Source organism: Microchirus variegatus (genome assembly GCF_963457635.1).
Source record: "Microchirus variegatus genome assembly, chromosome: 2".
NCBI classification, from domain to species: Eukaryota; Metazoa; Chordata; class Actinopteri; order Pleuronectiformes; family Soleidae; genus Microchirus; species Microchirus variegatus.
In genome coordinates this window covers 29142039-29168580 of record NC_139803.1, presented here as the reverse complement: position 1 = coordinate 29168580, position 26542 = coordinate 29142039, and the positions used below count along the sequence as shown (strand labels likewise).

General features: G+C 40.7%; 1 protein-coding gene across 1 annotated transcript; it reads left to right on the top strand.

Moving 5' to 3' along the window:
- Window positions 1-3694: 3694 nt before the first annotated feature.
- cnksr1 (connector enhancer of kinase suppressor of Ras 1) lies at window positions 3695-25532 on the top strand. Its single transcript, XM_083885865.1, has 21 exons — window positions 3695-3762; window positions 4683-4840; window positions 7413-7615; window positions 7939-8023; window positions 13582-13623; window positions 13739-13858; window positions 16217-16276; window positions 17843-17911; window positions 18001-18129; window positions 19053-19174; window positions 20168-20313; window positions 21177-21334; window positions 21460-21493; window positions 22816-22991; window positions 23112-23185; window positions 23391-23462; window positions 23768-23838; window positions 24092-24153; window positions 24237-24327; window positions 24451-24623; window positions 24764-25532. Exons 1-21 carry the CDS (start codon window positions 3711-3713, stop codon window positions 25196-25198), a joined length of 2532 nt encoding a protein of 843 aa, XP_083741991.1. The 5' UTR covers window positions 3695-3710; the 3' UTR covers window positions 25199-25532.
- Window positions 25533-26542: the final 1010 nt, after the last annotated feature.

The following is a 26542-nucleotide window of genomic DNA, read 5'->3' as shown; positions in this document are numbered from 1 at the left end:
TAAAATGAGCAAACTGCATATAAAATTTAATTAGCTCATTTAATGTTGTTGCTGCTTTTTCTCTGATTAAGTTCATCTTGAGAGTTATATCTCAAATACTATATAAAACAGTAATGATGTGATTTATTTCCAATCAAAGATGCAAGCACCCTGAACGTCTAGGGGCTGCACTAAAATAAGATTACCCATAAAATACAGATAAATGATTTATTTAGAGAAGTCTAATAATGTAATCACCATGATGTGGCTCAGTAGACCTGAAGTGGATCTAAATTTGATTTTTTCTTTTTGTGTTTCCCAGCTCTGTTGCTGAAATACAAACACATAAATAAATAGGGGATAAAGACTGATGGCTTTAGTTGTGTATTTAATAGAATGGGTTGGTCAGGTTGCATCCAGAGCACTCTGATCATAATAATTTGTGCTTAAGTGAACACATGAATGAGCACATGTCTGCAGCACAGCGCACAGATTACCACCATCAGTGAGGCTGCAGCTTGGAACAATTTAATTAGCTGCTCAACGGTGAAGCAGCCAGAGTCATGACTGACTGTGGCAGAAGACCATGTTACAGGATTCAGAAGTCATTCTGTGTCACATAGAGACACTGTTATTGTGTTTCAAACATCAATGGAATTATCATTTGTCACAGAGACAGCTGACGGACTCCAGTAACATCGATCTCAACAAGAGGAACGAGGAGGAGAAGACTGTGGCTGTGTTCATAAATACACACGATTATTGTTATGCTAAAGCTCACCTGCTAACACACAAGTGTAGTAAAGGTGCACTGTCAGGCAAACGCAGCGTGTTGAGGCTTGAGTTTGTGCCTCTGGTATTTGGGCTGGGCCAAAAAGGCAGAGTCTGTGAAGAAAACGACTGCAGAGATCAAGTTCAGCACAAACTGATTACCTTGCTAGTCAGGATCAAACTACTGCAACACTCTCAGACATGTTCTCATAGTGTATATATACACATATATCAATATAAGGTGTATGTTTCCTGTTTTTATCAAACATAGCTAAAATGTGTAAAATTGTTGAGAAACTAATCTAAATTGGCAGAAATTGTAGATAAAATATCTATCCTCAATTTTCTATAGGTGTACATTCACCTGGTTGTATGCATTGTTGTTTTTCATGACCCCAGAATGAGCCTTTTCTATTTGTAACAGGAACCTCTGTTTTATTACAGCAGCAAGATCTGTTGTTTTGACACTAACTGAAGGGAAATTCAGCTGCAACTTCAAAAATGTAATACACGTTTAAGTCAAATCAGAGATTTGCAGCTCAACAGATTGAAGGAACTTGTTAAAAACCACATGCAGGAGGACACTGTTCCATTTTCACCTGCTGACATACAACTCATACATTTTCCCTCTCCTCTGTGTTTTTCTCTGGGTTGAAAGAGAGGTAAAAAACAGCAGGGGGTGCCAGACGAGGGCAGTTCTTTCATGACTAACCTTTTCATCATCAGGCTCTGACCTTTGCTTCTGAGCAAAACACTCAATGCCACATTCGTTGTTGATGTGAACCAGACCCCGTGTCCTTTTCCATGACATGATTGTGCATGTGAAAACTATGAGGGAAGGAATGAAGTCTAACATCAAGACTTTATCTGAGTCCTGTAACAGAAAAAGCTTCAAAAAACCATCAACGTTGAGCTTCAAATGTAGTATTTACATGGTCTTGTTTCCCAAACAGGGAACACACTAAAAAAATAATAATAATAAAATACTGCAACACAATTCTGAATAACAGTTGTGACAAGAGGACATTTCAGAATATTTACACTCCAGTGTTTGGAAAAAGTAACTTCTGCCTGTTTGTTGTCGCTAGTTTTTAATGGCACCGCTCAGCTGTTAGCCGCAGATTTAGGCTCCAAGTGGACTTTTACACACCAGCGGCTCGTTGTTTACTGTGTCCGACACCGAGGCTCTGGTCTCCGGGTTTCTGGTCTCCTGTCTCCGGGTTTCAGATCTCAGCTGAGTGGCCAACCAATACTTTTACTGAAACTTAAGTACAGTAAGTCAGATACTTTTTTACTCAAGTAAGTAATATTCTTAAAAGTGACTTTAACTTCTAACTAAGTAATTTTCTGGTAATTATCTGTGTATAATTCCTAAACCAGTTATTATTACCTTAGATATTCAGAGATACAATTCAAATGTGTGTACATATATATATATATATATCAATGAAGACCAGGATGCAATTATTGGGGTTCTCACAAGTCTCTGTATTATTTGACAAACAAAAAAAACGACAACAACAAAAATCCTGCAGTCATTCATCTGCTGTACATGCCATTCCATCTCCAGCCATGTTGAAACGATTCTGGCTGTATTAAATGAATCAATTAAAAATAATATTACAAACATGAGCAAAATATAATTAGACAAAACATAATAATAGTGCAAATAATAAATTAATAAATAAATTAATAAATAATAAATAAAGATTTAAATAATAACTATAAACTCCAATTTTATTTTTTAAACAGTGTTACGACGGAGTATTTGGGCCACATTGAGAACAAATATATTTACGCATACTTCAAGAATAAAGTCTTAATTTACGTGATTAAAGTCGTAAACTTGTTTATCAAGTAACAATCAGAGAGTGATGATAATTAATTGTACCCCTTGCTCACTGGGTTGTATCGGTACTCTCCGACTTTCACTTCCGGTCCGTCACTCTAAAACATCCGTGCAGAACATGAACAATATCAACAATTCCCATTGTTTACACACGCCGGCAGTACAGCACAACTTTATTCTCGTACATTTACGAATTTGATCTCGTAAATCAAGACTATATTCTCGAAGTCTGTGATTGTTTTATCTCAATAAAACAATCCATTTAACATATTAATCACAATGAAAATGCATCTCTGTACCATGCTCCATACCTGCGGCTAGCGTTAGCTGCTAGCTTTTAGCCGAGCCAAACTCTCGCACACGCACACAATGCTCCCCCCACGGCTATCCAAGCCTAATGATGACAGTGTTGTGATGTTTACAACAAAATTAGACACTCAACAAAACTTACAACAACACTCACCTCCAGCCATGTTGACGCCTACGCTGGCTGGAGCGAGCATGCGCGCTCCCATACCTACGCAGGTACGCGATTACGCCACGGCCCTATTGCGGGAACGCACACGCAAATACTGGATGGAGATTGCGTTACAGGAGAAAATACGAATTAAAACAAGAAAAATTAGAATTTGGTGTAATTAAAACAACCCTGTTATATATAGGTCTGGCACTGTTTATGAAACACTATAGTATTGCATGTTGCATGCGCACACAACTTTAAACTGTCCGTGACAACGTTGGGGTTAAGTTTGGGTTAAGTTTGGGAACGACTGATCCAGATGGATATTAAATCCTAAGAAGAGGAGGAGGAAAACAAGCCTTAAAGCTGCAGCACCTTCTCCTTTTCCACCAGGTAAGGAGAGGAGGAGTGGAGAGCGGGAGAAGGAGGGAACTCCGACACTTTTGTATTGGCTGACAGCGCGAGGTGAGGTGGAGGTGTGGAGGTGTGGACGAGGGGGGGGGGGCACTCTCTTACCTTTTACCTGGGATAAGGAGTGCCACTCACTGTGTCATCGTCCGACTCCAAATCAGGATCAACTTCTCCTTCCTGCTGCTGCTCAGAGAAAACAGCAAGTCGGTGTGAACCTGAGCGAGCAGCAGGTCTGCGAGCATGGAGCCGATCACGGCCTGGAGCGAGCAGAGAGTCAGCGAGTGGCTGCAAGGTGAGGGACAACATGTGTCTGTGTCTCTGTGTTTATCTGCCACGACACACACACACACGCATACACACACACATACACACTGCAGTCACAAACAGAAGCGCCACATTAAATCCTGTTGGAAGTGAAAAGTGAAGGTGGAATGAGGAAGTGGCCTGAGCTGAGAGTGTGTGTGCGTGCGCTCTGTTCACTGTGAAAACAAACTCAACTGTGAAAACTTTCTGCTTATAATCGTGTTATTACATAATAATATATACATATATGAAGTTTATTCGACTTAATCTGCCAGGTCATTTACAGATTATTCTTATTCATTATGTGCATTAACTGTGTAATTACTAATGACTTTGGTTTTACATCTTTGTATGTTGGAGGATTTCTGAATAACAGTAACATATGAATATATTAATTATACTGATGAGAATCATTTACATAATTCTGAAAAGTTACTATTTTCTTGCACTTTTATATTGTGGAATATATCAAAAATATAGAGCATTTAAAAACATATTGCACATGATGCTGTGTGCCATTCACAGATGACTCATTATAATGCAAGTTTTGCAGTGATCATGCTTTGAAATACACTAGATTATTAGTTTACAGTAAATGTTACAGCTACATAAACTGTATGACATAATCCTGAAAGAAGTATTCTCATTCCTACTGCATATTTCTTTACTTGTAAATCATAAGACGACATTTTACACCTTTTTTCTGATTTTATTGTGAAGTTACAAAGCAATTTGTTATTTAGTAACAAACTAAAAACCATGATATAGTTTATTAACTACTGAGGAAGTAAATGTATTCATGATGTTATAGCTCTGTTATGCCTCATACTCACATGCATGTCTCTGCCTGTCATCGATGTGTTTTTCATCATATATATATATATGATATACTTTGTGATCTGCGTCCAGGTCTTGATGCTCCTGTGCATCAGTACCCGGTCTCAGAATGGCACCTGTCAGGTGTGGACCTGCTCCAGTTGACCTCTCGAGACCTTGAGAAGTTTGGAGTTAATAAGATCGGACACCAGGAGCTCATCCTGGAGGCTGTGGAGAAACTCTGCTCCCTGGTGAGTGACAAAGCTCATTGTTTGTCTCTCTGTGTGTGTGTGTGTGTGTTTGGTCTGACACGTGCGCACAGCTCACAGTTTGCTAACAAAGTCAGAGGAGGTTTGGGGATCTCGACCATGTTTTCTTTCACGTAATTAAATTCCCTCCCTGTCAAGTTCCGAGCTGAAGAACACTTAAACATACATTGTACAGTATGTGAGTGTGTGTGGGGGCTGTTTGTGTTTCCAGAGGAGCCCTTGTTTTGTTGGAAGAACTAATTAAGCAGTGCAGTGCAGTGATGTAACAGCATCAGACTAAAGCTGCCTGTTATTCAAACAATGTTGATACCAAGCAGTGATTCTGCCACGCTTTATCGTCTCTTTTTTTCGAAATGGGAAGATAATTTACAAAAATGTAACATCGAGATCTATTCAAGAAGACCTGAAAGCTTTACATCCCCAGGACAAGGTTTGCTGTTGTTATAAATCAAGTGAAAACCAGGCTGATTTTCCTGAGACAATAATGAGAAATGAACAATAACATCACTGACAACACGGTTTTAAGTTGTCTGACGACTGAAAATATCAAATCGAGTTGGCAACGTTAAAGTTGGCTGACACTGTTCAGTCTGAGACTTTAAGAAAAACACTCTCAGACTCACAACTGTGTCGTCCTGTTAAATAATAAATAATCCACTAATTCTGTTGGAAATTAGTTGTTCCTCTTTAGAATCGATTAGTATTTGAGTGGCAATGTTTTTTCCGCTAATCCACCAACAGTAAAAGCTCAAGATAAATGAAATTGTTAATTTTATTCACTAATGTAGAATGTAGAAACGACCGTGGAGCATCTATGTGCCTGCTTCTCTTCCTCTCCTCTCTTCATGCTTTTATGCAGCACTGAGCTCATTCATAAAAAAAAACCCACGGAACAAACACGTTCAAGTAGACGCTTACATAATTAACAACTGCACCACTCACAAGGCCATGAAACATTCATGGACACTTGTTGACGGTGGATTGTTCTAAGACTAATGTGTTCAAACCTCTTGACCACTGACGAGTGGTCACCAGGAAAGAAAGCTGCGTCTTCATTGGTCAGGAAGAGTCACGTCGAACGCGGCCGTCTGGAGATTACGAGATAAATAAGGTTTATTACCTTGCTACTGTCTTTCCTCATTGATATCAAGGGCATTGACAAAATATCTTAATCAAAAAATATATGATGGCACGATAAAGTTGTCAGGATTAATCAAAACATTACCTCTGTTTCTGTTCAACCATGTAACAATACAGCAAATGTCACTATAATATAAAAGTACATACCTAGTCTTCTTCTGACAGCAGGTTTCCAGGTCCATTAACTGTGATCCAGCACAACAGCAGAAACACTTAGTAAATGTCGAGCAATTATGTATTTTCTTAAAAAGTCTCAGCAGAGGAAAAAAGGAAGACACTAACTCCTGTACTAACATCAGACTATAAATGCTGCTATAAATGACCTTAAATGACTGTATTTAACCTTAATGGTCCAGTGTGTAACAGGTGTTCAGGTAGAAATTGAGTATACTCCCCATAGGAATGTTTGTGTGTAAGTGTGTTTTAGTTTCTGTAGCCTTAATTGAACCTTTCCACTACACAGTTGTAGCACGGCACGGCACGGCTCTACACGGTTTAGTTTGTTTTCCGTTACAGCCGTGCTACACTCTTAGAAATAAAAGTGAACCATATAAGGTTCTTCGGCTTGTCTTCATAGGAGAATCCTTTTTGGTTCCAGGTAGAAACTTTTTTAAAGGTTCCACCTGGAACCATTAGTGTTAGTTACCAAGAACCCTTGAAAAACCCTGTCTTCGGGAAAGGGTTTTTCAGAAGCAAATGGTTCCAGGTAGAACCTCAGCCCTTGTAGAAGAACACTTTTGGAACCCTTATTTCTAAGAGTGTACAACTCTAGAACCCTCTTCAAGGGTTCTTGGTAACACTCATGGTTCCAGTAAGAACCATTTTGATCCAAAGAACCCTTTAAAACCCATTTCCTGAATAAAGGGTTTTAAAAGGGTTCTTGGTAACACTAAGGGAACCAAAAAGGGTTCTCCTATGAGGACAAGCCGAAGAACCTTATATGGTTCTACTTAGCACTTTTATTTCTAAGCGTGTAGAGCAGGCAGAATGGACTAACCAGCCTGTGTGTTTTGAAATGGACACTTTCTTTACAATCAAAGAAAAACAGCCAGTATCACATGTGCATCCTCCAGCCTCGAAGGAAACACAGTTACCTAATGTGTAAGTTCACTGTTGGCAACCCAGATCCAGTTTATAACTGTTCTTAGATCACATACCTACAGCAAAACCATATAAAATAGAATGATTTCCCCCCCGGGTCATGACCTGCCTGCCCCTCTACAAACTATCATGAACATGGTTTAGTAGATTTTGAGTTACCCAGGTTAAAAGTGGGGATGAAAACCAGGCCTGTGTTCTTGAAGGTGTGTTGAAGGACAGAAGAAAGAGGGCAGGAAATCCTTTCACCATCACACATGGTGTTTTAACAGAGGAACGCTCCTTTAATCGCGCTTATGTCTGCGTCCACTCTCAGACGTACGGTATCGGAGGAGAGAACCTGCGAGGTCGGACGGAGAAGCTGCGCGCTGTGTCCCACACCCTGCAGATGGGCATCCAGAGCCGCTGGCGCCTCAACAGCTACGACGGTCGCAGCGCCACCAAGCTGCCTGCTGGAGTACTGAAGGTTGTGGTGGAGCTCATCACCTCTGCCAAAGGACTCTTCTTTCTCCTCAACAGGTCTGTAAAGAGCGGGTTATGTAACTGTTACATCTACAGCACTCCAAATCCTATTGTGTCTTGTTGTTATTTTTACTCACACAGGTTCTCTGCAGTCAGGCTTAGAAAATACTTGTTCCTGTTGGTTTTATGTAAACAAAACAAAAAAGGACGGCTGTGGGGTGTTTAGGCGTATACGCTGACCTGTGTTTACGCACTGCTCCTTGATAAGAAACCTGACACCAAAACAAGTTCATTCAGTCTTTTTTCCCCCCTGGTTTTAATGACCTATAAAAGACTGAACTTGCTTAAAATAATGTGAAATATATTCCCTTTCGTTCTAGATACCAGTTCTTACAGCTCAGTGGATTTGCCACCACCAAGGACATATTCAACTACTGCAGAGAGCTCGGAGAAATCGTCCACAAGGTCGGTTTCATCGTCTGTCCATCTTTTATTTTTAATCAAGTGACTGCTTTTTGAAGCATAAATGTGTTTAAAATACAGTTAAAACAGTGCGATCCTAAGTGTTTATCCCCAAGAGGAAGCGTTCATGAATGAACCATGTCTGCAGTGTTATTGTCACACGCGCCACTTTTCAGAAGAGGAACAACAACAACAACCTGTCATTGTCCGATTTCTTTGAAATCGTCCCCCTAAAACGAAAGAAGGAAAACAGAAGCACGAACTGGCTCCGTGTTCTTCAGCGAAGTCTGAGTAATGCATTCTTTATCTTTACATTCCTGGCATATTTGAAGGCGGCAGCCGTGTGTGTGTGTGTGTGTTAAAGATGTTTGGGTTTGACACATTTGTCAAAGCTGGGGTTTGTTTGTCTGAAGCCGTTTGTGAGACAAGGGAGTTTGAAAGAAAGGAGGAGGAGATGAGTTTCTTTTTTTTTATATCTGGATGAGAAGTGAAGTGGGGAGGAAGTTTTCACAGGTAGAGCAGACAGGCCTGGATATGTTGCAGTGCCTAGGGGAGGGAGGAGGTAAGGAAGGGAGGAGGTAAGGAAGGGGGCAGGGAGGACAGAGAAAGAGGGAGGAGTCTTTGAAAGAGATTTCACTGTGTCAGTTAAATGACTTTTGACTCCTCGGAGAAGGTGTGTGTGCGTATCAAACCGTGTCGGTGTAGTGATGTTAGAGATGAAGACGATGACATAAGGGGAAGAAGACGACAAGAAAGGGCTTTAATTAGAGAGAGGAGCAGTGATCGGCTGCAGGCGGTGAAGGAGGCTGAGGATTTAAGTTTATATATAACTCTGGACACCTGCCCAGCATGACAGGTACACTCTCCACCGCCCTGACTGGATCATTCTCCACTCAACACCGCTGCTCTTGGACCATAATATTTGACGGTTAAAAATGGCGTAAGTGAAACCATTCTATTTAAACTTCATTTAAGTTTGACTGCTTTAGGAGGTTCCTGCAGTTTCACTTGTTTCCAGTTACACAATTGCTGCCATTAACAGGACTAACGGCAAGCCTACGGGACTTTAGTGTCAGATTCTACCGTAACTTTACTCTCATTGTAGGGAACAGTGGGAAAGTTAGGAAGGAAGGAAGGAAGGAAGGATAAATGTCAGAGAAACATGTTGCCTCTGTTTGGATGTTTGAGTCAGATCTGAAACATTATTATGGAGCTGGAGCCTTTAGTGGGTTACATGTAAGTTAAAACCTTCACTGCTTTGTGTCGTTGAACTCTCGAAAAGAGAGGTTTCATTCAACGACTGGCTGTAATTGAACCGTAGGTGTGTTTGGATGCAGGTTGTTTTAAGAAGTGACAATGAATGTCCATTTAAAAAAAGTCCCATTTGAGTCCGGTAGAGTGTGATGTCATGCGTCACGTGATTTAGTTCAAATGAAGTGGATGTGGCTCGTTGTTTGTTTCACTTCACCTGTTGCCAAACTTCACCCATTGACTGTGTTCGGGGGTTTGAATTACTGCATTGTGCTGAATTCCATTCACAAAACAAGAGGTAATGGATATGGTAGATGGGCAGGTAGATAGTCGTGCTTGGGCAGATAACCGATACCAATATATATATACACACACACATATATATATATATTATATTATATATTATGTCTATAAGCATGTCAATATCATCACATTACATAAGAACTCAAGCAGAATTACACACTACAGCCAATGTGACTGATCTCTCTGTGTCATGTGACGCTGCTGCTTCTTCCAGGAGGCCACGACTTCGCTGTCCCGTCTATTTTTAAGGAAACGTGCTTTCACATAATGTTCACCACGTACTTCGCATCATCAAAGAATGGTCGCTTACCCCGCGCGCGCGCGTGTGTGTGTGTGTCCACTCATCTCGAGGGCCGATCTCAGTCATCCGTCAGCTGGTGTTGTTGGTGATTGCACACACTGGAGTTGTCAGGTCTTTACAGGAGCACACGCTCAGTCTGCTCTGAAGGAGACAGACAGACAGACAGAAGGAGAGAGCGAGCTGTGAACTTGGATTTGAGAATAGGATTAATTTGGAAGCAGTGCACCAAGGTATGTGAGATTAAATGACACAAGAGCTTTTTCTGTTATAAACTCAGTGCCTTTGACAGAACGACCTTCTGGTAAAAGTATAACGGAGAGATTTTAATGTTTAACCTTGATTCTTCTGAGCCGAGTCTATGACTGATGTTATGCTGTGCTGCTGCTTTAACAGTGAAGTTATTATGAAGTTTATTAAAACAACAACACATGACAGGGAAAACTCACCACCACCACGGAAAACAACGGGTTCACTGATTTAGAGCTGCTGTCAGATGACCAGATTAATGTGCAAGGAAAACGGGAGAGAAACTGGCAAAAACGACCATCAACCATGTGAGAGGAGCACAACTACAACTGTTGTCATGTTTTGGGGGCTAAAAGAAACACATGAATAGAGCGTGGGAGAATCTGAGTGGAGGGTTAAAAGGAAAGGAAGCAAACATGAAGAGGAGAAATGATCGGAGGATTTGGATGGAAAGATGAGAAGCAGGTGTAAAAGACACAGCGTGTCCTCAGTCTTTTTATAGTTGGTCTGTGACCTGGTGGCAAATAATCTACTGGTGAAGTAAACAAGTTCACAAACACAGCACCAACACCACAGTCCTTCATGTTCTGTTTTATATACAGAAAGGAATCAACCCTGTTGACATGGGCCTTAAATCACAGTCTGTGTTTGAACGTACAGCTCGTAGTTTCAGAGATTTTGTGTTTTCTACATGGCTGCATAGACTCTCCAGAATTCAACACCCACATAAAAGCTCGTCTTTGCGTCTGAGACGACGACAGAGAGAAGAGCTTTCAGGCACTGGGCTGAAATCAGCTTCACAACAAAACACAACACGTGAGACCTTTCCTTTAATCAAGTAAAGTAGATGCAGTGCAGCAGAACTCAATGAAGTTAATCATCTTTTACAGCCGTGGGTTCCAGATTAATTGGGTTGATTTAGATTTATTCGATGTATAGCTTGGATCTCACTGTCACACAGAGAGTGACCAGGATTGTGGCTAGTACCCTGAAGTTTTTAAAAACTCAAGGCTGCACTCGTCCTATTATATTCATATTGATTTTTATAACTTGTTTTGGGTGCAGAGCTGGATTCATTTAACAGCTCTCTGGGACTTTGGCTCCTTTGTTTTCCGCTTCAGTAGAGAATTGAAAACACAGAAACTGCGCTGATAAATGAGACAATTCACAAATGTGGCAAACTTTGGTGCTCGTAAAGTAAAGTTGTGCGTGCATGCATCTCCTCCTGCCTGCTCACGTGTCTCTAACATTCAGTGTGTGTGTGTGTGTGTATGAACAGACAGTTTGTGAGCACACAGACACAGTAACACCATTGTGTCTGTAAATCAGTGTTGGTCTGTGCTGTGTGTTCCCAGCACGCCCTCCTGACGTTACATCAGTTTCAGGGCAGAAGTGCACCTGTTGCCAACTTCAACTCACAGAAAAGGTGTCATTTCCTGTTCTGTTAGACTTTGAAAGATGAAAAAGCAGAACAGGTCGTCCGAGTCCTGGTGAGCTGCAGGACGCGGCGCACGCGTGTGTGTGTGTGTGTGTGTGTGTGCGTGTGTGTGTGTGTGTGTGTGTGTGTGTGTGTGTGTGTGTGTGTGTGTGTGTGTGTGTGTGTGTGTGTGTGTGTGTGTGAGACAGGAGTCGACAACAAAACCTCAGCTACGATTAACACAAGTGGCATTTACAGTGTGGCTGCAGCTGAGGCAAGTTTGTTGCCAGGGTTGTAATTCAGTGGAGCATTAACAGAAGTGACCTGCTCAACAGGAAGTGGACTCAGGTTTGTTTTGTACGTGACATGGTCCATGTTTTTGTTATGTTGTGATTGTGAATCCAAAGAGGATTGCATCACGCCTGCCAACTAAGACAACAAGGTTCTGTTTTTGTTATTGTGTTTGCCTAAAATCTAGGAATCGATTTGGACGGAATTTATTTAGGATGTAGCTTATGGTCCATGAAATCATATTTTCATTAAGGATTTTTAATTTTGTTAATGTTACAAGTAGAGATGAGTCCTCGTGCGATGAAAGAATTGATTCACCAGGGCAAACGTTGATGTTTTAATGAACAAATTAAGTCTCTCTAAAGTAAAAACTTCCTGCCAGTTTCACTCGTCAGGCGTCGCAACTTCACGATATGATCGTCTTGCAATATGTTGATTATCACAGAATCATATTGTGATATTATTGGTATCGTGGACCATGTGATTCCCACCCGTAGTTGCAAGATGCGCGAGTTTCCCACATTTTTTACCTCGATCCAAGGAGGTATATGCTTTGTCGAAAAGTCACGGACAGATTTGGATGAAATTTTCATGAAATGTCCGCAATGGGACCAGGAACAAGAGATTACATTTTGGTAGGTGATTCGTAGACGTTATCACTGGTTACAACACTCGTTGTCTGACCCATGCGAGCCGACACGGTGTATTTTGTAGGCACTGAGCTGCCTTGGCGGAGGTCTGCGCTCTCCGAGTGCTTTTCTAGTTACACTTTTATTTATAGCTCTGGTACAAATATAAGTATTGTTTTGGAGAAAAAAACAAAACTTGTCATATAACTTTATTCGCATTAACACCAGCTCTGACCCTCATGTGGAGGATAAAGCAGTAGACGATGGATGGATGGATGGACGACGTCTGCCATGATGAAACTACTCAGAGATAAAGATACAGAAGCGTACAGAAGATTGTGCTCTGCTCTCTCTCCGATACTCTATAAAATAAGCCAATACAAACAGACAGAGCAGTAATGGGCAGCAGTCCTGACAGAAACCTCTCTCTCAGTCGTTCCCCTCCCTGCAGCCTTTGTGTCACAGCCTTTAATTAGCACAGGAATCCAAACGGCCTCACTGTTGATCCCTTGTTACATTGCACAAGGATTAGTTTCACCCTCACAACTCTTTATGTAAGTTAGAAACATCAAGCACTTCAAATGACGTCATGGGCTCTAAATGTACAGTACGTGACATTAACGCTATTCAACAATATTATATAATATATATACCTCCCTCCTTTTTCACCTTATCATCATCATCATCATCATCACACACGTCTCACAGTCTAATGTCTACATCATCGACACCACACACCAAGCATTTCATTTAGTTTCCACTTCACTAACTCTGATGACACGAGGACACTACTGTACATAAAGAGTGTGTTAACGTGTGCTGCTGGGGATTAGTGTGAATCCTTGGATTAGGTGGATTTGACGCACTGTTGGCCGTGTTAATCTGTGCTGCTGCACTCATTTAGTCAAATACTTTCAATGTTTTGTATATTTATTTATTTATTTACTCCTTTCTCCGAGAGCACCGCTCTGACAAAAGTCTGGTAAAATACCACGAGACGTCTGAAACCTGTGGCTGTTCACGTCCAGACTCTGAGGATTACACAGGACAAATGAATACATCCTGTAAGCTGTCGCATTTTGATCTAGATTTGTAAAACTTATATGTGTCACTCCTCCTGCAGAGTGCCTCAGTCTATGAAAAGGAAAAGGACATCATCTCTGTGGTAAGTGTGTTCTCATTTTTTACATTTAGATTTTCAGTTCATGCTAAATACGTAACACACGTAACACACTCCTCGGATGAATCATTAAAGATGACTTTCGTCTTCGTCTCTCCAGTGTCGTCAGTTAGTGGCCGTGTGTGACCAGATCCTGAACTCCAACGCTGAATCACTTCTCAGCCACACCGCTCAGCTGGAGAGTGTCGACCTTGTGCCCGTGGCACCCGGTGATCAGCTGGTAAACACGCCGTCTTCCCTCGCTCTGATCTCATGCTACGAAAAGCTCGAACTAATTAGAACATATTTTTCTGTTAATTCCCCACATATTTACTGTATTTTAGAGAATACATTGAATTCTATTAAACCTTTATTTAACCATTTACCTATAAACAAACTATTTGATTATGTATGAAATGAAACGGATGGCTAATCAACAGGGTAATAACTAATAACTATTTGATCTTAACTTGTTATTTATGTCATTTTACTGGACTTAAATCCTCACCTGTGGATTTGTTCTTTTTTAGGGTTTTCAATTTCAAAAAAACAAATGTTTCATTTGCATTAACTTAGGTTTCAGGTCAGAGATGTTGTCTTTGTTCTCTCTGACGTTTTCTGCCTTCATCGTCGTCACAAACACACTTCCATCATCATCATTTGCTTCCACTCATAGCTTCTTTCATCTAATTCAGGGTTCTCACTGAATCCACTGTTCTTTTTTTACTCGAGTAAAAAAAAAAACATTCTCTCACATCTATTTGTTTAAAAGACATTTTTTTATGCTCTCCTAATGACTTCCCCTTGTGTAGGAACACTGAGTACAGCAATAATAGCTCTCCTTCGCCTCTGTTTCCATCTGTCCTTTCATTTTTCATTTCCAAAGATCATTTTTGTTCAGTACATTTGTGCAGCTTCCTTCCTCTTTGAGCTAAAACTCTGACTCTACCGTTACCTTTTTATTGACCTTCCCAATCCTCTTCAGTCCATTGTCTTTGTATAAATATGGATATGTTTAGCACCACTTCATCACCTCTAATGGTGTGAATTGCATTAGTTTTCCTTTCTGCAGATGCATAATTGCCTATAATATACATTTATATATGTATCTATATATTATCTGCGCTGCTGCAGGCTTGTAAAAGGAGTGCGTTTTAACAAAACTCTCAGGAGTTCTTCTCGTTTCAGTGGAAAAACCTGATTATCCTCAATTGACAGAGAGCAATTGATTGGTGCACATCAGCGATAATGAGGTCTGTCTCCAAAAGACTGAGCACAAATTTAACTAAAGACAGGAAGTGAGAGGATGAGAGGCAGCAAGGGGCGAGAAATGTGATGCATAATTCATGAAGAAGATGTAAATGTGCATTTAAAGGCGAGAGAGAGAGAGAGGAGAGATGCACTGTTATGGCCTCCCTTAGATAACATATATATATAAGCCCGGCATGACCCAACACAGAAGAAGTTTACCCAATTAATTATTCATATTTTTATTAGCAAACACAGTGAACAAAAGAAGAGGGCTGGAGAGAGAAAGTAAAAGTAGAAAGTATGGTGAAAAGAAAATCGATCAGATTAAAACAGATAGAAATAGATCAAATAAACTAAGACTGTCGATAACGAACTAACTGATGAGTAAAGTGATGACAACTGAGGATGAAATCACTGATATGAAGCATCTCTGTGTGCATTAACGGTAACTACGTCATTATCGGAGATGATTGACAGCTGTTCTTGTGAACTTTTTGTGTCATGTGCAGTTCGAAACTATGCAGCATAGAGATTCAATCAAATGGAATCAATGATTCATCATCACACAGCTGATCGTTGTAGAGTTTGTGCGTCATTACTGTTATTTTATCATACTCGAGTAGACAGAGAGTAGTGAAAGTGTGGTCGTCACCACTAAAGGCATCACATCCACTTTGACTCGTACAAGAGAAAGTTTTTTTTATTGTTGTTCTTGAATTCCAAGATTAAATCTCTATGATATATATTAATCTCTATGTTGATTCACTAACCATCAGTCAGGGCAAGCTGATGAGGACAGAGACATGTACACTACCGTTCAAAAGTTTGGGGCCAAATCAACAAAAGTCACACTTTTATTCATCAAAAGAGTTGCAAAATGAATAGAAAATATAGTCAAGACATTGACAAGATCAGAAATAATGATATTTATTCAAAATAAGAGCTTTGCCCTTCGTCAAAGGAGCAGCAAACCTGTTTTCAGCTGTGCTAACATCATTGCACAGGGGTTTTCTAATCATCCAATAGCCTTCTAACGCCATTAGCAAACACAATGTACCATTAGAACACTGGAGAGAAATGGGCCTCTATACACCTACTATGTACATATTCCATTAAAAACCAGACGTTTGCAGCTAGAATAGTCGTTTACCACATTAACAATGTATTTCTGATTCATTTAATGTTATATTCATTAAAAAAAAAGTGCTTTTCCTTAAAAAATAAGGACATTTCTATGTGACCCCAAACTTTTGAACGGTAGTGTACATTAATGTCCTATTATAAACAGATGTGGGATGTATATAATATAATAACACAATGCCTTTCTCTCTCTCTGTGTGTGTCTCAGGGGATTGAAATAGCGTCGACCGGCTCCAGTAACCACTACGTGACGGGAACTGCTGCCGAGGTCAGACTCTCTCATTTAGCTTTCTTCCTTCACTGTTGACTCACAGGCCACAGAGTGAACCATCGCTGCCAGCAGCAGCAGCAGCAGCAGCAGCAGCGTGACTCAGTCCTCTGCTCCTCTTGAACTCTACATCACAACTACTATAAAACCACCGTTTGTCTTTTTGAAACACAAGTGTCAGAGTAACAGATCTGCATCTGTTTGGGTCAGAAATGTCACTTATTTCCGCACATTTATTCCGCTTTGACTGATTTCTACATCATGGCTGAGAGTGGTGTTCTGAGATTATATTAAGGATAAGCAAGTGTTTTAAAGGATGTACATATAACTGGGTAAGCACTGCTTTCCTTACTGGATAGAACCACTGATCCATATATAGATGTTTTAAGTTAGTGTCCTATTTCTTTTATAATATACAGTAAATGAATATGCAGTGGTGCCTCTGTCTGCTCTGTGCAGTTAAAATGATATCATGAGCTCTCATAGGCTGAAATCCCACTGGAAGTACTTTTGTGCGACATGTTATTTTTAGTTGCTGGCTTTTTTTTTATTATTATTATTTTGGCTTCGATGCCTGAAATTAAAACCAATCTGAGCTCTGGTGCTGTAAATAACCTGGCGCCTTATTCCAACATGTAAACAGCCAGTGTTCGACCAGTATATTTATAAGCAGCATTAGATCACTAGCTGCATCATAATTTATAAACTTGTTTATTGTTGCTGATGGCTGGAGCCATGTATGAAATCTTCCTGTAGAGGCAGCTTTTTCTGGGAAAGACAAAGATCCCTCAGATCCGGGGCTTGTAAAATAACTGAGTGATTGTTAATGGAAAGTGACTCTATAAGGAGGGCTTTTAAACATAAGGGAGGTTTTTTACAGTGAGTGAGAAAGTGGGAGTTCAGATGTTTCTTTTCCATGACGTCGACATTAAAACACCCTGATCTCTCTCTGCTACTGCATCACCATGGTCTCTAACAAGAAAACACAACCACTGCCCACAAACCACTGTTTTATACAGATATCCTTCATTTAACCTGGTAAGAAAAGTCTCAATGTGACCTGGCCAAGACAGCAGCTTAAGAACAGACAACATAACAACAGCACAACACAGCTCACTAATGAGATCCTCAGTTAGAGCAGCTACATCCATCAAGAGAACACTTTTCCTGTCCTTTAGAGAGAATTCACCCACAGTGATCAGTTCAGACGTATTTGAAAGCTTTATTTTGTTCTTTCTCTCGAGATCGATGTCAGAAGACGAGAACGAAAACAGCATAGAGAGGTTGACGATAAACCAAAAATTCACAGAGATACGAGTGAAGCAGTTTTCGTTCGTTTTGAAACAATGTTATCAATATGTAGTTTAAATGTCATGCTCTGATCAGGAATAATCCCTAAATTAATCTTTAAAGAATGGGTCCTTTGCACAGCAGCCGTTTGGACAGCTTAGCGTAGGAATTCTCTGATTGTGATCTGACTTCCATGAGCTGAACAGATCAGATGTTATATGTAATATCATTTGAAATAGAAAGTTTCTTATGTGCATTGTTTTGTGTATTTTTCAGCTTTCAGAGGACGTCTTTGTGAAGGTCTTGGCTGGTGATGAAGTGATTCAAGTCAATGACCAGATAGTGGTGAGTGATGCACTGATGTGTGGATTATTCTGCAACCTCCACAAAGGTTTTGTACATGAACTGTCCCTGACCCGTGTCTCTGTGGTCAGGTGGGCTGGAGCAAAGCAAACCTTGTGAAGAAGCTGCGTGAGAATCCTAATGGAGTGACTCTGGTCCTGAAGAAGATCCCAGGCTCATTGCGGCGCCAGAACCCCGTCCTGCAGGTCTCGTCGGCCCAGGTGAGGGATCCTCGACGTCCTTCTTGTCCTTTAAAGTGACAAAAGAGAGAGAGAGAGTTGAGGTTCATAGTGTTCAGGAACTTAGTTATGGAGCAAATAATCCTCAGAAGAAAAGTGGAATTATCACGGTGGCGTTTGCTCAGTTTTTGATCATTAAATATTTGACAGAACAGTGGGAAAAAACACACAGAAAAACTGAAGATATTTCTCAGTCTTTATCTCCTGTGCTTCATGCGCCTGTGTTTTCTTTAAAAAAAAAATGACCTAAGTCAACAATGTTATTGCTGCACACAGTTTTAATTGTCCGTGTCTCAGTTCAGCATAATCACATCCAAGGGTGAAAACTTCACATCATGAGCAGATACTGGACTCGTTTAGCATCGTTTATGTCTTAGGGAAACTGCACTTTGACATCGCATGGGAACGGTTTCCATAAACACACTCAGCAGTCACTATGCCAACTGTTGTCTGTCTCTGTGCTACACACTAAATCACACACAAACACACACACACATTTTCACACCCCACCTCGTGACCATTACCATGTTAATCTCGGATCTAACTGGTGGAGCCGAGTGTGAGGACATTAGATGTGAATCAGCTGAGTGGATCGACTCCTTACTTCCCACAAGATGCTCCGTCTGTGTGTGTGTGTGTGTGTGTGTGTGTGTGTGTGTGTGTGTGTGTGTGTGTGTGTGTGTGTGTGTGTGTGTGTGTGTGTGTGTGTGTGTTGACTCATCCCCCGAGTGCATGGATAGAGACCAGCGGCGAAGGCACCGTTACGATCAACATGACATCCGCCTACGTTCTCTAAGACACCGACTCATGAGCGCACACACACACACACACACACACACACACACACACACATACACACAGACAGACCTGAGTTCACGCTGACTTTGTTTGTTTGCTTGTTTCAGGAAGAAGAAAAAGAGCAAGAAGAAGGAGAAAGATCACAGGACGAGGACGAGGAGGAGGAGGAGAATCCAAGGCACTCCATATTTGAGAGAGTCGCAGCTTCTGTCAGGTCTCTGTCTTTTAGGTGAGAGTTTCTTTAATTATCATCTGTTCCACTTAATTAATTGGATTTTAATGTGACCTTTGCATCAGTGCGATAAAGTGCCTCAATACTTAATCTATTTGTTTCACTTAATTAATTTGATTCATGATCACTGATAACAGAGACATTACAAATCACTTGTAAAGAACTCTCAAGCTCAAACAGTTTTAATGATCTCCTGCTCGACTTTAGTTATGAATCATTTCATTTTAGGTTTAAACACCAAATCAACCATATTGAATTATTTAAGAAGAGCGAGTCTGAAAGAATCCACAGCTTCTCTCTGTTGGTTTTAGGTGAGAATGTTAAGTCACTTTAGGGCAAATTGTCTTTACTGAGTAAATAATGTTGCTTTTATATGAGAGCGCTAATCTTCCTTGCGTGTGTGTGAAAATGAAAAGCCAGGGCTAATGAGCAATGTACCAAGTAATAGAGTTTATTTAATAACCATTAAGAGTAAATCTTAAGATGCAGATGCTTTAAAAGCAAACCATCATCATCTGTCATTCTCATCTTAAATACAGTCTCTCTGAGACCCACTAAATCACCTGTGCATAGAGGTTTCCTCTCTTTAGAAGCATGACAACATCTCAGTATGCAAAGGAAGCAGCTATAGGACACAAGTTTGGTTCAATAATTTACCAGAGATTTAAGCCATAAGAACAAACCCCTGTGGATTTTAATCTGGCAGCAGCAGCAGCAGGTAGTGTAGCTTTGAGATGAGGTCACGCTGTAAAATGCCTTAGATTCCAGCTGCAATCCTGCTGCCACATGTGACTGGAAATGAATAAAATAAGAGGAGGTTTGGAGAAACCAAGAAAGAGATAAAGAGGGGGAAGGAGAGAGTGTGAAGTGATGGAGAGCAGACCTGGGAGTGGGCGGGGGGACACTCCCAGGTCTGCTCTGAGAGACGGAGTTAAGTTTGTCTGTATGTCACCAGGTTTCCTTATTCTAACACGTTGTTTGCCGTCACAGGAAAGCCATCCACGGGCCAGAGGTACAACAGCCTCCTATGGGACAGGAGGACTCAGAGTTTTCCTTTGACAAGGAGCTGGATGGGAACCTGAGTCTGTCTTCACCTCTAAACCAACAGGAGCGTTTGTCACCACTGTCAGCCTCAGGTAAAACAAGCACGTTACTGCAGAGGAAGCATCATCATCACTGCACTGTGTGCAAAATAACCCCATAGATAAAGAATCCCATAAACTGCTATAGCACGCAAATATGACTAAAGTAGCGTTGTTCCTTTTTCTTTTTCTAAGTTTTATTTTTAGGAAACCTTTTTACATGAAATTACAACCTCAGTTTACAGAACAAAACCATATAGATTAGACTAGATTAAACCTTGCGATTACAGATCACGTCACAAATAAAAGGTAACGAAACGCAGACGCGCACAGCAGTGATGTAAAGACACAAATATGTACATATGGTTTTGATGAATCAAGCGTTTCAGCTCTTCATAAGTTTTCATTATAAGCTATCACCATGTCAGTAAATATGTGATCGGCCTCTGTGAACACACACTTACCTGGGATAGGTTTACGTGTGACTGGACCACGCCGCGTCTTCTTGCCTTCTGCTGTGGTGCAACTTAAAAACCAGAGAAACAGAGACAGAAGTGATGTTAAATCACCAAGAACAAACAAAACAAACACACACAGAGAGAGGGAGAGAGGTGAGGCACACACAGGGGAAAACTTCAAAATAAAACAGGAAGCAAAAGAGGGAACTAAAAACTCAACGTAGAGAAGAAAAATTCCAAACTAAATAAATCCAATTTACATTTAAATATGATAAAATAATGTAAAGAAGACAATCCTCAACACAGCAGGTGAACATAATAACAAATATACAGAATAGTGTGAGAAGAGTGTTATTATGAGGCTAGTTTTAGTCTTATTTGATGATTTGGTCTGCATTTAGAAACAAGTATATACAATACAATACAAACGTGTGTTAAATAAAATCCTTGTGTTCTCAGGTGACTTCGAGAGTTTGAACAACTCAAGGCTGTCGCCCAATCGCAGAAGTCCCTCACCCTCACCCATTTCTTTTGGGCTGCGCAGAAGTCCTTCACCTCGCAGGGCCAATCACGACAGAGCCAGCGTCAGCTCCTGTCCTGAGATGGTGGGACACACGGTGAGAGGACACCAATAATCCTGTCCATAATAATCCTCAGTCTGAGTGAAAACACCTCACACATGGAGGTTTTTACGAAACTGCATCTGAAACAAATATAAATTAACTCAGATTATCTTTCTCAGGGAAATAAAGAGACGAAGAAGAGCTCTACAAAAGGTAATGTTGTGTGACAAGGCTCTGCATGTGTGTGTGTTCTCTTGTGTGTGTTCTTTTGTGTGTGTTCTCTTGTGTGAGTGTGTTCTATTGTGTGTGTTCTCTTGTGCGAGTGTGTTCTATTGTGTGTGTTCTCGTGTGTGTTCTGTTGTGTGTGTGTGTGTGTTCTCTTGTGTGTTTTCTTGTGTGTGTTCTATTGTGTGTGTGAGTTCTCTTGTGTGTGTTCTCTTGTGTGTTTTCTCTTGTGTGTGTGTGTTCTGTTGTGTCTTCTCTTGTGTGTTCTGTTGTGTATGCGTGTGTTCTCTTGTGTGTGTTCTCGTGTGAGTGTCTTCTCTTGTGTGTGTGTTCTCGTGTGTGTGTGTGTGTTATCTTGTGTGTGTGTTCCCGTGTGTGTGTATTTTCATGTGTGTTCTCTTGTGTGTGTGTTTTCTTGTGTGTGTGTTCTCTTGTGTTTGTTCTGTTATGTGTGTTCTCTTGTGTGTGTTCTCGTCTTCGTGGTATCTTGTGTGCGTGTTCTCTTGTGTGTGTGTATTTTCGTGTGTGTGTTCTGTTGTGAGTGTGTTTTCTTGTGTGTGTGTGTTCTCTTGTGTTTGTTCTGTTGTGTGTGTGTGTGTTCCATTGTGTGTGTGTTCTCTAGTGTGTGTTCTGTTTTGTGTGTCTTCCCTTGTGTGTGTGTTCTCTAGTGTGTGTGTTCTCTGCGAGTACAAAAAACAAGAGCATGCAGATCGGGGACTCTCTAAACGAGCTGTAGGTGTTTGTTTACCCTGTGATGATGGAGCGTGGATTGTCCAGGGTTACTCTATCTTCCACTCAGTCACCAGGGACTGACTCCAGCTCCCTGTGACCTTCATGTGGTAGAGAGAGAATTAATTAATCAGCATTAGACCATTGTTAAATGTTCTTTTTTTTCTTTTTTAAATGATTCTACAAGGATTTACAATTAACCACACAATAACAAGTGCTGTTTGATAATATTGACACAATTAATTAACTAATTCCACAGCAATTTATTTGTGTCCTTTCCAAAACAAAAAAGCCAAAGGAATACTTTTTTTCATTCATTTAATTGATTTATTTCAGGAGGATAATCCTTTTGAGATCGCAAAGCTCTTTTCCCAAAGGCGTCAACAAAAAAGACAATTCATCCAAATCACAATAAGACAATAATTAGCGAGTCTAACTACAATGATTCTAAGATGAAGCAGATTTAGAGGATGTTTTTTTAGTTTGTTCCAGTCTGAAGCAGAAGTGTGAAGAGTGCATGTCCATTATCAAGAATGAAACTCTCATACCTGACTTAACCACCACGCCTCATCCGCTCGCAGGAATGACCACGGCTCTGAGTCGGCGTCGCGTTTCCTGCCGCGAGCTGAGTCAGCCCGACTGTGACGGCTGGCTGTGGAAGAAGAGGAAGGAGAGCAACGTCTTCCTCGCCCAGAAGTGGCAGCGCTTCTGGTTTATCCTGAAGGGGCCGTCACTGTACTGGTACACGAGCCAACAGGTGAGGGGAAAAAATGCTTATGAAGTGATTAAAACACATGACTCAGTGGTTTGTTATTTCATTTCTATAGTGCAGTATAAACTGATGTTCAGTCTTTAACTGTTTTGTTTTTCTGTGCAGGAAGAAAAGGCCGAGGGTTTCGTTGATATATCCAGCTACGCCATAGAGAGCGCCGGAGAGCACAAGAGAAAATAGTAAGACATACTTTGTATGATTAATGCAGTAGTTTCTCTTTTTACTGCTGTTAAAGAAAAACGGCGTCTATATTTCATGACTTTATGGAATTCCATTAATATTAACACAGAGGGGAGTGGACGGAGAAGTGTTTTCTCTTGTGTGTTTGCAGCCACACATCATTTATTTGTGAGTTTCACTCTGCTCTCTCTCTATCTCCATCAGTGTGTTCAAAATGTGTCACCAGAGGTTCCAGAACTTCTTCTTCGCTGCCGACAACGTCAGTGAAATGAGCAAGTGAGTCCGGCCGCTCCTGCTTTTTCTGTCTCTCAGGAGAAACCAGCAGAGAATTGAATTCAAGTTTAGCCAGTGATGGTGAAAGAGGACACAGACTGTGTTCATACAAAAGCTGTAATTCATTTATTTTAATGCAGTTATATCACACTCTAACAGCTGTTGGCCTGCACTGCCTCCTACAGGTGGCTTTTTGTAATGCAGTTTTTAATCATGACCATCTAATGTTGATATTTGAATATATATTTAAATATTAAGGATATAATGAAGATATATATTAAGTTTGTTTTGTTTGTTTTAATTTCCAGGTGGATTAACTGTCTGATCACAGCCATACAGACACACAAAAAGCTGAGTACAGGCCCTGACAGTGAGGAGGGTAAGTAAAAAAAAAAAAAAAAAACTATTTTGAAAATATAAATTTAGTGGTGAGAGTTTCAATTGTGCGAAAATAGACACATTTTATTTTATAATAAAAGATCAGTGTTAATAGTTTCAGGCGAGAGGCCAGTGACAACACAGACTGGGGGAATAATTACTGTTGCTATGGTTACCTGCATCAAAATCTGTGATTTCTGACACTTTGTGTAACAGCAGCATCATTATGACTGACTTTATTCTGTGTGAAACAGAGTGTTACAGTGAGACTGAATCAGAGAGCGAGAGCTCACCTGCACCGCGCAGAAGGAACAAGGTCAGTGTTCAATCTCACGTCCACATTCACCGTCTCATCACTGTGTCATTCAGATAACTAACGTGATTATCGCGGCCCTTTAGAAAGTGCAGTCCAACACTCTGCCACGCCCCAAGACAAAGACAAGCAAGGCGTCTCCACCGAGTCCTTCAACAGGGGGCAGCAGAGGAGCAGGTTTGTCCGCTCTTGTTTTTCTTCCTCACTCATTCACTTCTGAGACTCTTTTGAAGTTAACTCAGTGTCTTTCTCCCCGTCATTGTCCTTTTCCTCCATCTGTGTCCCGTCCTCACACAACAGAAGATGAGATGGGGAAGATGATCAACAACATCAAGGAAGGAGGAGTTTCTCTGATCGGCCAAGAGCAGCCGTTCACCCACGACCACTTCAGGAGATCGTTCATACGACGCAACAAGAACCCAGTCATTAATGAGAAGGTGCACACGCTGCGGGTCCTGCAGAGCACTCTGAAGGTGAGGAGGGAGTCAGAGTCATTTTAGTTCATAATATAGAAGAACATCTGGTGAATGTAGAAATACATTGTCTGTCAAGGTTTTTCTGTTCATTTTAGCCAAATCCTTGTCAATGAAACTTCATTTTTTTTTCTCTGCAGGCAAAAGAAGCAGAGTTGCAGCAGATCAACAAGCTCTTGGAGACCTCTGATGTGTCGGCTTCGACGTATCGCCAGTGGAAGGAGCAAAACGAGTTACTAGTTCAAGAAATTGAGAAAGTGAGTGCCCTCGCGGCCTCCAAAGGAGGAGACGACATCGCGGTGCAGGACGTGCCTGTGGAGGAGGTTGCCTTGGAAACTGTCGCTAAGGTAACAGCCGGCACCGAGACAGAAGACATATACAGACTGAGCCTGAGCGAAGGGGAGCAGTTAGTGGACGCAGAGGCGTCCGATGTTCTGCTGGAGATCCCAGCCGGCTCTCCGCTGTCCAGTCCGGTGTTAGAACTCTCTGTGGGATCTCTGCAGGACTCCATCAACCAACAGCTGAGCGAGATGGTGGAGAGCGGAGAAGCCGCAGAGAACTACTTCTACATCTAACTCCACCTGCTGTAACATCACAGCAGACAGACTCAAAATTAACTTTAAATCAACCACAAAATTTAACAGCAGAGAACAACATTTGCCAAGTGTCAACCAGAGTTCAGTATATATTTATATATTGTTCTATTCATTAAAAAGAAAGAAAAATCAAGTATAACTTTTTTGGAGAATTCAATGAGAATTTGTAATATAAATCTTTTGTAATGTGACGTGTAAATACATTTGTTTATTGCCTTAATAAAAAGGTACAGATTTGAAATATTTTGCACAATATTCAACGTTTTGTTCTGAATATGAACAAATAAGACAGAAGTGTAATAATAATAATAAAGCTCTTCTTCAGTGTTCCACGGTGTCCAAGTCTGCAATGAAAGCAGCAAAACAAGTGTCATCTCAGACCAGCCATGGAAAAACCAGTAGGCTGAGGGACATATGGAGTGATTTACAGAGTCTGAAAGTGTGATTTCTAAGCTTTCCATCAATGTGAAATCTGAAAAGATTTGAAAAGAAATATTATTTCAAGTCATTTCTGAAAAGAAATATTATTTCAATTCATTTCAGTGCAAAATTCCACCTTTATCTTGTCCCTTTTGATCAAAAGAATGAACATGACATTTAACACAGTGGCCTCGTGTGTGCATGCGTGCGTGAGCTTTCATGATCTCCCTGCTTTCTCTTTTGTGTGGAAACAATAAAAGTATAAATAGCCTCGGTATCATAATGCAGACAATGCACATGCATAGTGCCCCTAAGCCACCAGGGGGCCCCAGAGCTGCATGTTCAGCCTCATCTGAGGAGAATAATAATAATAATGACCTGTCTTAATCTGTATGTGGTTTTTAAATCCCTTATAAATATAATTAGACAAATTTGTTGGACGTCACCGTCACAGGTACAAGGTTGTTTTTTTTATTTTACAAACCCTAAATATATTTATTTTCCTTATCACAAATATCTAAATGCTTATGAAACCAAATCTAAGCCACACAGGAGTGAGCAAACGTCATACATTCTGAATTTCTTAAACATCCATAACATAAGAAGAGAAACCTGGGCAGAATTTAGACAAACCTGAAGGATGAGAATCTCTCCACTGTAGTTTGGCAAACTACATGTATTACTAAGACCAGGCCTCGAGTTTAGAGTCTTCCTTTCCCCCAAACTCCTGATAAATCACCAGCAATGCAACAAACAAACCATTTATAGGTTTAAAATAAACAGTCTGTGACTGTGAGAGAATCAAGAGAAGTCACAGCAGCTGTGATGATGATGATGATCAGGCTTCTTATTCTGGACCAATCAGCTCTGAGGATCGACCTAAACACACACACACACACACAC